This window comes from Protomyctophum bolini, assembly GCF_963924005.1.
Source record: "Protomyctophum bolini genome assembly, chromosome: 11".
Lineage (NCBI taxonomy): Eukaryota > Metazoa > Chordata > Actinopteri > Myctophiformes > Myctophidae > Protomyctophum > Protomyctophum bolini.
Genome location: NC_137872.1, coordinates 3,548,526 through 3,566,025, shown reverse-complemented (window position 1 = coordinate 3,566,025; position 17,500 = coordinate 3,548,526). Strand labels below are relative to the sequence as shown.

At 46.5% G+C, this 17,500-nt stretch overlaps 2 protein-coding genes across 3 annotated transcripts in view; both read left to right on the top strand.

The window, feature by feature from the left end:
• Positions 1-14,522, top strand: part of rnf216 (ring finger protein 216) — a 39,852-nt gene extending 25,330 nt beyond the window's left edge. For both annotated transcript variants that reach the window (XM_080775521.1, XM_080775522.1), the window contains exons 14-17: positions 8,209-8,306; positions 9,675-9,897; positions 12,519-12,594; positions 12,705-14,522. In XM_080775521.1, the coding sequence (XP_080631647.1) occupies positions 8,209-8,306; positions 9,675-9,897; positions 12,519-12,594; positions 12,705-13,102 (795 nt within the window). In that variant the 3' untranslated portion in view covers positions 13,103-14,522. The remainder of the gene's footprint in view (positions 1-8,208; positions 8,307-9,674; positions 9,898-12,518; positions 12,595-12,704) is intronic.
• atp5mf (ATP synthase membrane subunit f) overlaps positions 1-17,500 on the top strand; it is a 382,603-nt gene that overhangs the window by 9,721 nt on the left and 355,382 nt on the right. The window lies entirely within an intron of this gene.

The following is a 17,500-nucleotide window of genomic DNA, read 5'->3' as shown; positions in this document are numbered from 1 at the left end:
TGTCCCAGTGCTGGGGAGGGGTCTCGTCATAATGTCCCAGTGCTGGGGAGGGAGGGGTCTCTAGTCATTATGTCCCAGTGCTGGGGAGGGGTCTCGTCATAATGTCCCAGTGCTGGGGAGGGAGGGGTCTCTAGTCATTATGTCCCAGTGCTGGGGAGGGAGCGGTCTGTTCATTATATTGTCCCAGTGCTGGGGAGGGAGGGGTCTGGTCATTATGTCCCGGTGCTGGGGAGGGGTCTCGTCATTATGTCCCAGTGCTGGGGAGGGAGGGGTCTCGTCATTATGTCCCAGTGCTGGGGAGGGAGGGGTCTGGTCATTATATTGTCCCAGTGCTGGGGAGGGAGGGGTCTGGTCATTATGTCCCAGTGTTGGGGAGGGAGGGGTCTGGTCATTATGTAACTGACACACTTATTTAAGCCCCACCCCCTCCTCCCCCCTCATTGGCTGAGCACACTTGCCACTCCCCGCACGCCGCCTTTCTATTGGACGGACACGTTTCACCCCTTCCTTTCAAATGTGGTTCAGATCATGTTCTGACCCAGATTCATCTCCCCCCCCCCCCCCCCCCTCTCTCTCACTTCCCCCGGCTCTGTCTGACACACACACACACACACACTTTAATATATTCCACATGTGGTTCTGTGAGGGAATTTGGACAGGCTTGTTCCTGGTCTCTGTGTGTGTGTGCGTGTGTGTGTGTGTGTGCGTGTGTGTGTGTGTGTGTGTGGTTTCGTTCATAATGACAGAATGTAGGCCGTCGGATTGGTTTACCCTCCGTGGGCGCAGTTCAGAAAAGGTGTGTTTGTTTGTTTGTTAGTTAGTTAGTGTGTCGCGCAGTAGGTGGAGTCTCAGTCATCAGATCTCATGCTCTCTCCCTCTCTCTCTCTCTCCCTCTCTCTCCCCCTCTCCCTCTCTCTCTCTCTCTCTCCTCCCCCCCCCCCCCCCCACAGTGTGTTTGCTCCGTATCCCCGGGGCTCTGCATTCTGTGCATGCATTCTGCAAAGTTGATTTGATTGTAGTAGAAAGAGAGCCACCTCCCTTCAAACATAACGCGCACAGACACGCTCACACACACGCTCACACACAGACACGCTCACACACAGACACAGACACGCTCACACACAGACACACACACAGACACGCTCACACACACACACACACGCTCACACACAGACACAGACACGCTCACACACAGACACACAGACACACACTCACACACACACACACACACACACACACACACACTGCTCTGCAGCCCCCCAATCAGAAGCCCTGCAAACTGCTTCTGCTGCCTTATAAGGACTGCTGCAGCCTGCAGGGAGAGAGAGAGAGAGAGAGAGACTAGGGGGTGAGATCCAGAAGAGAGGCAAAGGGGAGGTATGAATGAAAATAGAGGAAGGGGGGGGGGGGGGGGGGGGAGAGAGAGAGAGACAATGGGATCATATTGTCATGAATGAAGGTTGAAGGGAGGAAAAGGTATAAAATGGATCCATTGTGTTGATAGTAGACGTGCAGTGAACTAACCTAACCTGCTAGGCCTGCTTCAGACTTGGTCATTACTTAGTAAGAAGTCACCCCTTGTTTTTATTAATATTTAGTACATTTAGGACTAGACGTTCTTCAGGTTCCACTGGGTGTTTTTTTCTTCTTCCTCATACTGCAACAGGGTGTGTGTGTGAGGGAGTGCCTTACTGTGTGTGTGTGTGTGTGTGTGCATTAACTGCATGTGTGTGTGTGTGTGTGTGTGTGTGTGTGTGTGTGAGGGAGTGCCTTAGCCTTACTGTGTGTGTGTGCGCATTAACTACAAGTGTGTGTGTGTGTGTGCCTTAACTGCAAGTGCGTGTGTGTGTGTGTGTGTGTGTGCCTTACTGCAACAGTGTGTGTGTGTATGGGTATGCAGCGCCCAGACGTCTTTTACTGCAGTGTGCGTGTATGTGTGTGTGTGTGCGTGTAAACGTATGTTTTCTCATGCCAATAAAGCCCTTTGAATTGAATTGAATTGTGTGTGTGTGTCATGTTGTGTGGTGTGTGTGTGTGTGTGTGTGTGTGTCATGTTGTGTGGTGTGTGTGTGTGTCATGTTGTGTGGTGTGTGTGTGTGTGTGTGTGTGTGTCATGTTGTGTGGTGTGTGTGTGTGTCATGTTGTGTTGTGTCGAGCAGGCCAAACTGTTTGCACAGACGGTAGCTTTTTTACATTCCTCAACATTATTTGGCATAGCCGTGCGCGCGCTTGTGTGTGTTTGTGTTTGTCACTGTGATCTTTGTCCCATTTTTTTTTTGAGACTTTCGCAAATCTCACTATCCAACCAGGACGTCCCCCCGAGAGGCTGCAATAAGCCACGCCCACCACCACACAGGTGTTGTTGTAATGCGCTAGTTGGGGGTGGGCGAGGTTAACGATGTGACATCATAGTTGGGCGGGGTTAACGATGTGTGACATCGCTCGTATCTTTAGCCCGGCTATAAGTATTCAGGTGTTTCCTTTTCCTGCTCCGACGCTGGTCCAACAAGTCATACTTAACCCCTTCTGGTGTTAGCATTATGTTGTGCTTTAGCTATTGAAAAATAGCAGATCTACAAGCTCATAGCGCGCCACCGAGTGGCGCGCTATGAGCTTGTAGGTCTGCTTTTTTTGTCAGGATGTAGAAGACAATTTTTTAATCTGATCTCGGTTCAGAATGGGTTAAGGAGACTCACACACACAACTTGTTCCTTGGCTCCAGGTTACCCCACTAGGGGGCACTCTGTCACCGTTTCGTTTGATCCTCCTCTCCCCTTCACTCCCTCACTGCTCTCCTCCCCTCCTCTGTGTGTGTGTGTGTGTGTGTGTGTGTGTGTGTGTGTGTGTGTGTGACAGTCTGCTCTCCTCCCCTCCTCTGTGTGTGTGTGTGTGTGTGTGTGTGTGTGTGTGAGACAGTCTGCTCTCCTCCCCTCGTGTGTGTGTGTGTGTGCGTGTGTGTGTGTGTGTGTGTGTGTGTGTGTGTGTGCTCAGCAATGTGCAATGACTCCCTGCAATCTCCATCTCTCCCCATGTGCCTGCATTGTCGAACCATTTTTCTTTTAATTTCTTCTAAATCATGACAGTTTTCTGAAATACATGTGTTTCTACATCACTGGTGCTCAACCCCTTTTGATGTTAGCATTATGCTATATGCTTTAGCTATTGAGAAAGAGCGGATCTACAAGCTCATGGCAAGCTTGTAGGTCTGCTATTTTTGAACGACTGACATAGAAACATAGCTATTTTTTCCAGAAAACTCTCAGGATGTAGAAGACATTTTTAGAATCTGATCTCGGGTCAGAATGTAAAACTCTCAGGATGTAGAAGACGTTTGTAGAATCTGATCTCAGGTCAGAATGGAAAACTCTCAGGATGTAGAAGACATTTGTAGAATCTGATCTGGGGTCAGAATGGAAAACTGTCAGGATGTAGAAGACGTTTTTTAGAATCTGATCTGGGGTCAGAATGGAAAACTCTCAGGATGTAGAAGACGTTTGTAGAATCTGATCTCGGGTCAGAATGGAAAACTCAGGATGTAGAAGACATTTGTAGAATCTGATCTCGGGTCAGAATGGAAAACTCTCAGGATGTAGAAGACGTTTTTTAGAATCTGATCTCGGGTCAGAATGGAAAACTCTCAGGATGTAGAAGAAGTTTTTTAGAATCTGATCTCGGGTCAGAATGGAAAACTGTCAGGATGTAGAAGACGTTTGTAGAATCTGATCTGGGGTCAGAATGGAAAACTCAGGATGTAGAAGACGTTTTCTATAATCTGATCTGGGGTCAGAATGGAAAACTCTCAGGATGTAGAAGAGGTTTTTTAGAATCTGATCTGGGGTCAGAACGGGTTAATGGGTCTAACAGAAGGCTTGGCTCCCTCAGCTGTAACTCTGGGTCAAAGTGGTGTCGTCATGAAATATTTAAGCAGCTCATCCAATATTGACGACGAGTGACATGACAGTTGATGCACCTCTGCATCCGCCCGTCAGTCAGTCAGTCGGTCAGCGCCAGGAGGCCCCGGGCCCCCCCCCCCCTGGTGATGGTCAGAAACACACCCTTCACTTTGTGTACATTAGTTGCGCGTTCTTTTTAAATGGACGTTGACCTCCACACTAGGGCTGCAACTAGAGAGGGAGTGCCTTACTGTGTGTGTGTGTGTGTGTGTGTGTGTGTGTGTGTGTGTGCGCATTAACTGTGTGTGTGTGTGTGTGTGTGCCTTAACTGCAAGTGTGTGTGTGTGTGTGTGTGTGTGTGCCTTAACTGCAAGTGTGTGTGTGTGTGTGTGTGTGTGTGTGTGCCTTAACTGCAAGTGCGTGTGTGTGCCTTAACTGCAAGTGCGTGTGTGTGCCTTAACTGCAAGTGCGTGTGTGCGCCTTACTGCAACAGTGCGTGTGTGTATGGGTATGCAGAGCCCAGACGTCTTTTACTGCAGTGTGCGCGTGCATGTGTGGTGAGGTGTGTGTGTATGTGTGTGTAAACGTATGTTTTCTCATGCCAATAAAGCCCTTTGAATTGAATTGTGTGTGTGTGTGTGTGTGTGTCATGTTATGTTGTGTCGAGCAGGCCAAACTGTTTGCACAGACGGTAGCTTTTTTACATTCCTCAACATTATTTGGCATAGCCGTGCACGCGCTTGTGTGTGTGTGTTTATGCGTTTGTCACTGTGATCTTTGTCCCATTTTTTTTTGAGACTTCAATCTCACTATCCAACCAGGACGTCCCCAGAGAGGCTGCAAGCCACGCCCACCACACAGGTGTTGTTGTAATGCGCTAGTTGGGGGCGGGGTTAACGATGTGACATCATCGGTCTGGGTGGGGTTAACGATGTGTGACATCATCGCTCGTATCTTTAGCCTGGCTATAAGTATTCAGATGTTTCCTGTTCCTGCTCCTCAGCTGGTCCAACAAGTCATACTTAACCCCTTTTGGTGTTATAGCATTATGTTATGCTTTAGCTATTGAAAAATACCAGATCTACAAGCTCGTAGCGCGCCACTCTGTGGCGCGCTACGAGCTTGTAGGTCTGCTTTTTTTGTCAGGATGTAGAAGACAATTTTAGAATCTGATCTCGGGTCAGAATGGGTTAAGGAGACTCACTCACTCACAGACACAGACACACACAACTTGTTCCTTGGCTCCGGGTTACCCCACTAGGGGGCACTCTGTCACCGTTTCGTTTGATCCTCCTCTCCCCTTCACTCCCTCACTGCTCTCCTCCCCTCCTGTGTGTGTGTGTGTGTGTGTGACTGTGTGTGTGTGTGTGTGTGTGTGTGTGTGACAGTCTGCTCTCCTCCCCTCGTGTGTGTGTGTGTGTGTGTGTGTGTGTGTGTGTGTGTGTGTGTGTGTGTGTGTGTGTGCGCTCTCTCAGCAATGTGCAATGACTCCCTGCAATCTCCATCTCTCCCCATGTGCATGCATTGTCGAACCATTTTTCTTTTAATTTCTTCTAAATCATGACAGTTTTCTCTAAAATACATGTGTTTCTACATCACTGGTGCTCAACCCCTTTTGATGTTAGCATTATGCTATGTTTTAGCTATTGAGAAAGAGCGGATCTACAAGCTCATGGCAAGCTTGTAGATCTGCAATTTTTTAATGACTGACATAGAAACATAGCTTTTTTTCAGAAAACTCTCAGGATGTAGAAGACGTTTATTAGAATCTGATCTCGGGTCAGAATGGAAAACTCTCAGGATGTAGAAGACGTTTGTAGAATCTGATCTCGGGTCAGAATGGAAACTGTCAGGATGTAGAAGACGTTTATTAGAATCTGATCTCGGGTCAGAATGGAAAACTCTCAGGATGTAGAAGACGTTTGTAGAATCTGATCTCGGGTCAGAATGGAAAACTGTCAGGATGTAGAAGACGTTTTTTAGAATCTGATCTCGGGTCAGAATGGAAAACTGTCAGGATGTAGAAGACGTTTTTTAAATCTGATCTCGGGTCAGAATGGAAAACTCTCAGGATGTAGAAGAGGTTTTTTAGAATCTGATCTGGGGTCAGAACGGGTTAATGGGTCTAACAGAAGGCTTGGCTCCCTCAGCTGTAACTCTGGGTCAAAGTGGTGTCGTCATGAAATATTTAAGCAGCTCATCCAATATTGACGACGAGTGACATGACAGTTGACGCACCTCTGCATCCGCCCGTCAGTCAGTCAGTCAGTCAGTCAGTCAGTCAGCGCCAGGAGGCCCCGGGCCCCTGGGGACCCCCCTCAGGCCGGGACCCCCCCCCCCCCCCCCCCGGCCTGGGGAGTTGTTGGTCAGAAACACGCCCTTAACTTTGTGTAGATCAGTCGTGTGTTCTTTTTTTTTTTAACCCATTTTGACCTGAGATCAGATTCTAAAAATGTCTTCTACTTCCTGACAGTTTTCTGAAAATCACACCCATGTGAACCGAGTGGTGCAACTCCCCTCTCTCTCCCCCCCTCTCTCTCACTCTCTCTCACCAAAAGGGTGTCCCCTGCCCAAAATGTGTTAAATGGACGTGGACCACCTCCACACAGGCTTTAGAGGTCTTGGCGTCCTCCTCACTCACTGCTACTTTCACTGAGTAAGGTGATCGTGTCTGGCTCTTCTTTGAACCAAAGTGCACGTGTGCACTTTGGTGCCAGCGTCGTGTGCTACAAGGTCAGCCAAAGGGTGGAGACTGGAGAGAGACCTGTGCCTCTGCAAGAACCAGAGACTTCCTTCCCCCTGACATTAAAGAGCCTGGGTGGTAACGGTGGCTGAATGGACATTAAGGGCTCCGAGACTCTTCCAAGAGTGTCCCCAATAACCTTTAGAAGGACAAACAAACCTCTGTTTAAACGCTCTCTGAAGCACACCAACACTAACAGAGCTCCAATGACTGTCGGAACAGATTTCTGCTCATTTATATAGAGTATACTTTTATTATGTACCTACCGGTATATTGGTTCCCTGGTTATTAATGCCCATTTTGACCTGAGATCAGATTCTAAAAAATGTCTTCTAAATCCTGACAGTTTTCTGAAAAAGCTATGTTTCTATGTCAGTCGTTCTTCGATTTAAAAAAAATAGCAGACCTACAAGCTCGTAGCGCACCACTCGGTGCTGATGTTATACTTTAGCTGTTGAAAAATAGCAGATCTACAAGCTCATAGCCAGCGCTATATGAGCTTGTAGTGGCGTGCAGTGCTGTCTGTCTGTCACCGAGATTAAAATGTATGTGAGAATGTGCGTTTCTCATTCTTGCAGTTGTTGCACTTGGCTTGTTTCTGCATGCATGCGTTTTCATGCCCGCGTCGTGCACATGCGCTGTGCACTGCACGTCGCACACACACACACACACACACGTCTCTGCCAAGCATGGCAACGGGAACGGTTCTCTGCCCCAGATGTCCTTCAGCTGAGGGGCAAAGCATCGTATGGGTCGGCATGGCTGAGCCGCTGGGAGGATGGAGTTGCCGTTGCTAGGCAACCGAGCAGACTGTGTGACGAACGGCATCATCGCACGCTCGCTGCAGGCAGAGGCACAGAGTGCAGCACATGCACTTGTATGCACCGCACACACACACACGCAGAGAAACCCACTGTTGTATGCACCGCACACACACACACACACACACACGCAGAGAAACCCACTGTTGTATGCACCGCACATGCACTCGTATGCACCACACACACACAGAGAAACCCACTGTCGTATGCACCGCGGCGCGCACACACACACACGCAGAGAAACACACTGTTGTATGCACCGCACACACACACGCAGAGAAACCCACTGTTGTATGCACCGCACACACACACGCAGAGAAACCCACTGTTGTATGCACTGCACGCACACACACACGCAGAGAAACCCACGGTCGTAAATCTTTGAATATATATATTCTTTCAGAGTGAACGTTTTTCTTTTTATAATTTTTATCCCACGATTTTGTAACCCATTTTTCACCCCTGTGTCAATCATCTCATGTGATCCTGGGCTCTACACACCCTCCACCAACCTAGTCCCCATATATGGGGGACAAGGGGAGAGCAACGGACTTGAACTCATGCTTCCTTCATGCCTGAGTGTCCAAGTTGCTGCTTTCCTGAGTGAACGTTTTTAATTTGCAATATGCAGCCGCCTTAATGCAGTGTGAAGGAATTTCTAATGATGTTGTCTTCCTCCTCTTCCTCTCTGCTGTTCCCTCTTCCATCTGACTGTCCCCCCCCCCCCTCACTGTCCCCCTCCCCCCTCTAGGAGAGCTGCAGGAAGTGCCACGTCCAGTGGAAGCAGCACGCGGGGAAGACGTGCCAGCAGGTCATGGAGATGGACGAGATCAAGATGAGGGTTCTCATGTAAGGAATGATGGATGCAAAATAATTTGGATTATTTAAAAAAAAGTCAAATGTGTTTTTATTTTAATGTGAATTTACCGTAATCACAGTAATCCTTAATCACATGCCGAGGCTGAGTGTCTGTAACTGTGAGGGTCGTTGACGCTTAAGAAAAGAAAAGGAGTACAGTTAAGGACAAAGTGGTTCAGTCATGAGATTTTATTTTATCTTTATTCCATGAGTGTCTTGAAACACAACAGTGAATCGATTCATATCGATTCCATTTTGTTTCACTATTTATTTTGCTTCCTCTCTTCAATCACCACCCACACACACCACACGCACACCACACGCACACCACACACACACACACACACACCACACACACACACACCACACACACACACACACACACACACCACACACACACACACACCACACACACACACACACACCACACGCACACCACACACACACACACACACACACCACACACACCCCACACACACACACACACACAAACACCGATCCTGCTCTGGTTCCACCAGACAGGAAGCAGCTGAGCGGCTCTGTTTCCCAGACAACGTTGCAACAGGAAGTGAAGTGTCCGGCTGCTTCCTCTCCGTCGCAGCGGGCCATACAGTCAGGCACTACTTCCTGTTTTGAGCTTGTGCGATCAGATCGTCTTTAACTTCCTGTTGGGGCGAAAGAGACAGGAAGCGTCCTGCTAGAGAGATCAGCTGCTTCAGTGTTTTCCCCCCAAACAGTAGCGACGACGGCTACGGCAACCGGAAATGGAGAAAAATAAATCGGGCCAAATATAATCACATTTAAACTGAGGACCCCCTCCCCCCTGAGGCATTACTGTAGATTTAGTCCAATTCGGTTCCACAGACAAATATTGCGAAAAGGCAATATTTGTGCGAAACGCATAGATAGCCCTGAATGACCATAACAGGCCTGTAACTCTGAGTGTTCAAATGGAATAATAATAATAAATTGGCTTTTTATAGCGCTTTTCCAAGTGCTCAAAGCACTTTACAATGGTTCATTCATTCATACATTGGGAGGTGAAGCGGCGAACAGTCGACGCCAGCGTCCTCACTTCCCACATTCACACACCGACGGTGGCGAGCTCACACACCGACCGACTCACTGGAGGCAATGTAGGGTTCAGTGTCTTGCCCAAGGACACTTCGACATGTAGGACAGGAGGAGGAGCCGGGATTCGAACCGCCGACCCAGGGATCATTGGACGACCTGCTCTACCTCCTGAGCCACAGTCGCCCAGGAATGACCCCTGCGCATAACATTTAGTTTGACCCTTTTCTAACCTGCCCCATCTTCTCTCCCCCCCACCCCCTCTTCCCCCCCCCCCCCCCCCTGCAGTGAGGAGCGCATGACGGCTGCGCGGGTGCGTAAGTGTGTGAAGTGCGCCATGGGGCTGGTGAAGTCTGAGGGCTGTAACAGGATGTCCTGCCGCTGCGGCAGCTTCATGTGCTACCTGTGCCGCGAGCCAATCAACGGCTACAACCACTTCTGTCAGCACGTGAGGTCACCGGGCGCGCCCTGCCGCCACTGTCACAAGTGTTCCCTCTGGACCGACCCCACGGTGCGCACGCACACACACACACACACTCACACACACGCACGCACGCACGCACACACACACACTCACACACTCACACACACACACACACACACACACACTCACACACTCACACTCACTCACACACTCACACACACAAACACACACACACACACACTTATAGGAAAGGGGTGGGCAACTGGCGACCCGGGGGCCACATGCGGCCCCCACCTTCACTTAATGCGCCCCGCATGTTAATATCAGAATACTGATATAGTATTGATTGCAGCTGTTTTTCAAATTCCAAACCCGCTTGAATTACTTCATGACTATTACATGACTAGTATTAAAATGTTAGTCTTTTTGTGTCCAATGTAGTTATGTTAACAGTTCATAAAGTTAACATGATTAACTAAATGCATTTGAAATTCAATAAAAAGGTTACTTTTCAGGATTCCAATAAAAAAATAGCAAACCACTATTCAGGTTTTCAATTCCAATATAGCAAAAATAGCCGATCTACAAGCTCAAAACGAGCTTGTAGATCTAGGCTATTTTTGCTACGACAGTAACATGCACTGTGGCCCCTCTGGAGTGAGTGTGGAAATATATTGGCCCTCGCCATCGTCAAAGTTGCCCCACCCCTAGATCTGCAACATGTATTGTCATTGCAACATGTACAACGAAATAAAAAAGTGCCAAACAAATCAGTGCATCATATCACAAAACAACATAAAGCTAAAACAAAACCCACATGACTTCCTGTTATTGCACAACCCCTGTAGCACTATAGGCATGTATTAATCATTAACGGCTACACTTACATGTTTGTGCATTAATAATTAATGCACAAACATGTCATTGTAGCCGTTATTGCACAACAAACCCTTATTGCACTTAGAAACAAAACATGTGTCGCAGCAACAGATGTCATGTCAAGGACCACCAAAAATAGTCTCGTCATATCGATCTGTAGGACACAAATCTACAAACGAATACATACAAATATGACACAGGCTGGCTGCATGAGGTCCAACATCCACTTTGGGTCCAGAAACCCAAATGATTACATTATTGGTTTTGTTCATCCAGCCAGCAAACAGCAGATCCACTGTAGCTAGGGCTGCAACTAACTATTATTTTCATAATCGATTCATCTGCCGATTATTTAATCGATGAATCGGATTACGACACTTTAGCTATCACCTTAAATATATGTATTGTAGGTTATTTTAGAATATATAATTCATTTAAATTTTAATTTGATTAGCTGCTGATTAGGCTGCTATTCAAATAAAAGACAAACTAATTTTAATTTAATTACCGATAGCCCATTTAGGCCTGACGTCGAAATCTCTAAAATGTCTTCTAAATCCTGACAGTTTTCTGTCAGGATTTGCGCCACATTTTCAAGATTCTTTCCAAAAAAAAGCTAAAATATAACATAATGTTTAAAACACCAAAAGGGGTTTCCGCCCCAAAATGGGTTAAAGCAACTCATGTTGTCTGATAAATTGCAAAATACTAGTTGCCGATTCGATGAATCAATTACTAAATTAGTTGACAACTAATTGAATAATCGATTCTATTACGATTAATCGATGAATCGTTGCAGCTCTACATTATTGGTTCTGTTCATCCAGCCAACAAACAAACAGCAGATCCACTGCAGCTCATATCTGGAACTAATAGAATGCCATTGATGTGCAGATTCTGTTTTCCAGCGCTGTGTCACAGTGCTGTACTGTTGTAATCAACAGCATTCATTACCACCAACACAGACACACATTGTACTTTTTTAATCTCCATTTACAGAAACTGTAAAACGATCTAATGCTCAGGGAAGTTTTCAGAATCTAAACGGGTTTAACCCATTTTGGGTGGGAACCCCTGTTGGCGTTAGCATCATGTTATGCTTTAGCTATTTAAAAATAGCAGATCTACAAGCTCATAGCGCGCCACCGAGTGGCGCGCTACGAGCTTGTAGGTCTGCTATTTTCGAAGAATCGTGATGAGTGGCATGAAAGTGTTTGAGAACGACAGACATAGAAAAACATAGCTTTTTCAAGAGAACAGTCAGGATTTAGAAGACATTTGCAGAATCGTTCCCAGGTCAAAATGGTTTAATTCCCAGGGAAGTCACTTCATAATGCCGTTCCTTGAACAAAAGTACAGTGTCTGTGTTCATGGTAATAATGATGACTGATGTTTGTAGATCAAAGCAACAATAACAGCTTTGTGACGACTTTGTTGTAACAGTTTCTACGACTACAATGGAGTTCTATGACTTCCGGATATGAGTTATAATACGATCTGATGTTGGCTAGATAAGATGGAGGAAAAACTGGAGGAGAAATGCATTTTTCACTTAATGGGATTCTTGTTTACAATACGGGGTTCCATTGTGCCGGCATTATTCCTTAAACATTTATCCCTATTTTAAAAGTATTTATCACATGTTTAACATGGCTCGTGGGCTTGTAGATCTTCCCTTTTTTCTTTTCTTTTTTTTAAACCCTGACCATCTGACTGGGGTGGTAGCCCACAGTGACCTGGCCTCCAAATGCAGCAATTAGTCCCTTAGCAACGCCACCGTCTCCCAAACAGTGTGAGGTTTTGAACAGTCTGTGTTTCTCTCTCTGCAGCAAGATGATGAGAGAATCATTCAGGAGATCCAGAAGGAGGGCGAGGCGGAGCTCAACAAGAACAAGACCAGTCCAGGTCAGTGTTTGCCTTCACTTTTTACAGATACGCACCAGAGCCGAAGGAGGCGTTTACCTTTCTATGTTTCTATGTTTACCTTTCTATGTCCATCTCTCTCTCTCTCTCAGAAAACTCAGGGAAACGGGTCGGACCTCCTCCAGAGCCCGCCGCGACCAAGCGGCCCCGTGTGGGCCCGCCCCCCGACAACCCCCCTCCTCCTCCTCCTCCTAATCCTCCCCTCCCCAACTTCGTGCCTCACCCCCCCCAGGTGGTCCGCGCCCCCTTCCTCCCCGTGGCCCCCGGCAGGGTCCCCGTGGCCGCGGACCACCACCACATCGTGGTCATGGCCCGGGACCTGCGGCAGAGGTTCGTGGAAGGGCCCCACCGGGTCCGACTGGAACACGGGGCGCCCCCGGTGGCGCCCTATGTTCCCGCGCTGCAACACCTGGCGCCCCTCGACCACCACCATCCTGCTGGTAACGACCTCCCAATGCACTACGGACCCAGATACTACAGACGCTTCTAATGGACCCTACGGACCCCCACACAGACACTACAGACGCTTCCAACATACATGCACACACAAGCTCGTTTCCACACTTAAGGGTCTAGTAGGTACGGCAGTTTTCCGCTCAAAGCAAAGCGTCTCTTCCTGTTTTGTATTTTTTTTTTAAAGACAGCTGGTTGGACAGAAATGAAGCTCCGCCCACGCGGCTCAGTGCCGCGACGGCCAGATTCCCGGAAACGCTTGTGGGTGGAGCTTCATTTCCTAATCCAACCAGCTGTCTTAAAAAAAAAAAACGGAAAACTGCCGCGCCCTAGACGGCGCCACCAAGTGTGGGAAAACGGGCTACACACACACACACACACAGCAAAGTGACTTCCTGGAAAGCTGTTGCAGGCACCACAGATTCTCCAGCTTTGTGTGATTTTTTTTTACTTGGTCGCATGCCGTTGTCCTGCAAGGGAAATAGATATTTCTTTGGGTGCCAGACAACTACGGCACGCTGCCGAGTATAAATCACGCAGTATGTTGCTACTGTTGCGAGCTGTTGATCATACACTCATACACACACACACAGGCAGATGCAACCACACAGTAGCTATGGGTGTGTATAGATATATATTTATTTATCCCCGTACTAGACATTCAGGTGTCTTGTGTGTGTGTGTGTGTGCAGCATTCCTGGAAGGGATCCCCCATGGTTGAATTACCAGCTAAAAAAAATACACGTTTCCAATGCCTCGTTTTGCTCGATTTCTTCTTTTGTTTATATCAAAGCCTATTTGACCAAATAGGCTTTCACCAAAATACAAAACGGCATTTGTTTTCACTCATAAATCAGGCATTATGTTGCTACTGTTGCCAGTGATCATACACTCATACACACACACACACACACACACACACACACACACACACACACACACACACAGGCAGATGCAACCACACAGTACTAGTTATGGGTGTGTATAGATATATATTTATTTATCCCCGTACTAGACATTCAGGTGTGTGTGTGTGTGTGTGTGTGTGTGCAGCATTCCTGGTTGAATTACCAGCTAAAATACACGTTTCCAATGCCGACACGTTTTGCCGATTTCTTCTTTTGTTTATATCAAAGCCTATTTTTTTACCACAGAGTAAAAAAGAAATACAAAAAGGCTTTTGTTCTGTTCTCACTCACTTTCACAGTTTCATTTCAGATACATCGTTAGCGATTCTGATCCGTTATTTAATTTCTCCGCCACTTCATTCATTCATTGACCGTTGCAATGTGACTGGGTAAGCTTTTGGCAGAATGGTGCCAGCGTGTGTCCCTCAAGGCAATGATGCATTTCCCCAGAAATCATTGGACACACGAGTGGTTCGCTCGCCGCCATCTTCTCCTGGTGGGTCTTCTTCTGTGACCTCACAGATTCTTTTTCTACTCTTCTAAAGTCTATAGGCGACTCTTGACCTGAATGTTTTGAGCGCTTGGAGGGGATGTGGGGGGGGGATGGGATGGGGACCGTTTTAATTACTGATTTATAAAGATATTTTTGAACAAAATAATAATTTGTTGGGTCTTTTTGTTTCTGTACCTCTGCTTAGTTGACTGTGAGCACATGGTTTTCTAATAAACGTTTTTTGTCTATATCCCTCTGTCTGGTTCTCATTTAGGTTTGGAGATAGTGGGCTTCTCTAAAAAGGCAAAGAAGTTTAGGGATAGGGGGTTTAGCGGTGACTAAAATGGAGCCCGGTGAGTCCTATCTTCCGCCTTACCCCTTATGAAAATATTACATTATATATTTTGCCTTGTCCCTTATGCGGCTGTGGCTCAGGAGGTAGAGCAGGTCGTCCAATGATCCCTGGGGTTGGTGGTTCGAATCCCGGCTCCTCCTCCTGTCCACATGTGGAAGTGTCCTTGGGCAAGACACTGAACCCTACATTGCCTCCAGTGAGTCGGTCGGTGTGAGCTCGCCACCGTTGGTGTGTGAATGTGGGAAGTGAGGACGCTGGGGCCCATCATCTTCTGTATTTTAACCCATTCTGGGCAGGAACCCCCTTTTGGTGTTCTAGCATTACGTTATGCTTCAGCTATTGAAAAATAGCAGATCTACAAGCTCTCGGTGGCGCGCTACGAGCTTGTAGCTCTGCTATTTTTGAAAAAATCGAAGAACGACTGACATAGAAAAACTGTCATTTTCAAACAGACATTTTTAGCATCGTCCTCAGCTCGCCCCATACACACACACACACAAAGGGGGGGCTGAGTCATGATAACTTAGCCCCCCCTCAGGCGGCGGCGGTGGCAGTGCACCAATCGCATGACAGCGGGGATATCTTCTCCGACCAATCCGAGGCGAGCACACAGAGACAGCTTGGCGCTTTGTTGATGTTGTTGAGAGAAAAGGGACGTCTTTGTTCAGCCCAGTGTGCTGTAAGTGTGACTAATCACTTTTTCTACTCTCACAGAGAGAGAGAGACGGCACCAAAGAAACATAGTCAAAACCCCCCCATTTGAGCCTGGGGAGCCTAATGGATGATGGTGTAAGTGTGTGTGTGTGTGTGTGTGTGTGTGTGAGACATAATCAGCTTGTGTATGTGACACTTAACCCATTTTAGGCAGGAACCCCTTTTGGTGTCATGCTTTAGCTATTTAAAAATAGCAGATCTACAAGCTCATAGCGCGCCACCGAGTGGCGCGCTACGAGCTTGTAGGTCTGCTATTTTAGAAAAATCGAAGAATGACTGACATAGAAACATGGCTTTTTCAGAAAACTGTCATTTTCAAACAGACATTTTTAGAATCTGATCTCGGGTCAGAATGGGATAAATGGTAACTTGTGAGTGTGTGTGTGTGTGTGTGTGTCAGACAGAGTGTGTGTATCCTACTACATAGAGCGTCCAGCCGAGTCCTGCTGGACATCAAGGTCATGTACTGATAGTCTGACGTCTTGGTGTGTGTGTGTTTGAACTCTACGATGACTTCAGAAGGTCACACGAGCTTACAGCTTGCTTTAAACTCTGATGTCTGCATCGTGTTTTCTGCGGCTGTTGTTTGTTGTTTACTGCTTATAATCTGCTCCAGCTTTTCACTTTGAATGAAACCCAGGATTTAACTTATTTTTTTTCACTTGAAAGTTAACCTTTTATTTTTTTTACTTATTTGCCATTTTAGTTCCTGGGCCTGTATTTATATTAGCAATGTTGGGATTTAGCCGTTTTTAAAACCAGATATCTGATGAAGAGACTCAATATAGTGTTTTTTTTAACGTGGGCATCGTTCAGTGACTGACTGACTGACTGTCTGTTACTTTATTGTCTGTCTCTGAATGATGGAGTGACTCCATGTTTGTTTGTAGTAGTGCTGATGATGGTTGCTCAATTGAGTCAAATTATTTGTCACAGAATCTCTATGTGACATACAGTAGGTAGCATTGTGAGCTTATAAATCTCTATGTGACATACAGTAGGCTACGTAGCATTGTGAGCTTATGAATCCGCTTTTTTCAGTATCGTTATGCGACACCGTCGTACAACGACATATTAAATAGGGCGTGTAGTACTGTTGCAAAGGGCAGACACAACTGTTTATGGTGAATTGAACATGGTGGACCCTCTTGTAAACAAGGCCTCCACTCTAGATCTGTTTACATCCTCCCACCTCTAGATCTGAAATCAATTGCGTCTCAGTTTTTCTTGAGTTGAGTGCTGCTATTGTGCTATATATATATATATATATATATATATATATATATATATATATATATTATATTCTATTCTAGGCCTTGAACAGGCCCTCGGGCCTGGGCTCACCACACATTGTGGTTCACACAGCTGGTGTTTAATGGATTATGAGTGGATAGGATAATTAATTATCCTCTAATAACTCATTTACAGTAATCCCATGCAAGAAGGAGGGATTTGGCTGTGACGCAATGTCCGGATGATTCCATAGTGTGGCGCTATGCCAGGATTCTGTCAGAGCAGCTGTGCACATCCTTCTGCATCAGTCTGACAATAAAACCTTATATAAGTCCTCTTAGATAATCTATCAAGGTAATGTTTATTATATAAACCCTTGAAAATAGATTGTGCTGACAGCTTTGACATGCCTATCCAAACACAATCACCAATTTGATCCTCAATTGGATTTTAAAGTTATTTTGGGGGCCTGTATTTGATATTCACAGTGGAGAGGGACAGAAAGACAGGGAGAGAGTATTGAGTGGCTTCAGCCCGAATGAATCGAACCAGAGACTCGTTCCGTATCCGATACCACACAGAAATACCACAATTTCTGTGTTACGAATACCCATACCAGTGTTGTGTTTATAGCTATCTAGCTATATATCTCGTGTTGTGTTTATAGCTATCTAGCTGTATATCTCGTGTTGTGTTTATAGCTATCTAGCTATATATCTGGTGTTGTGTTTA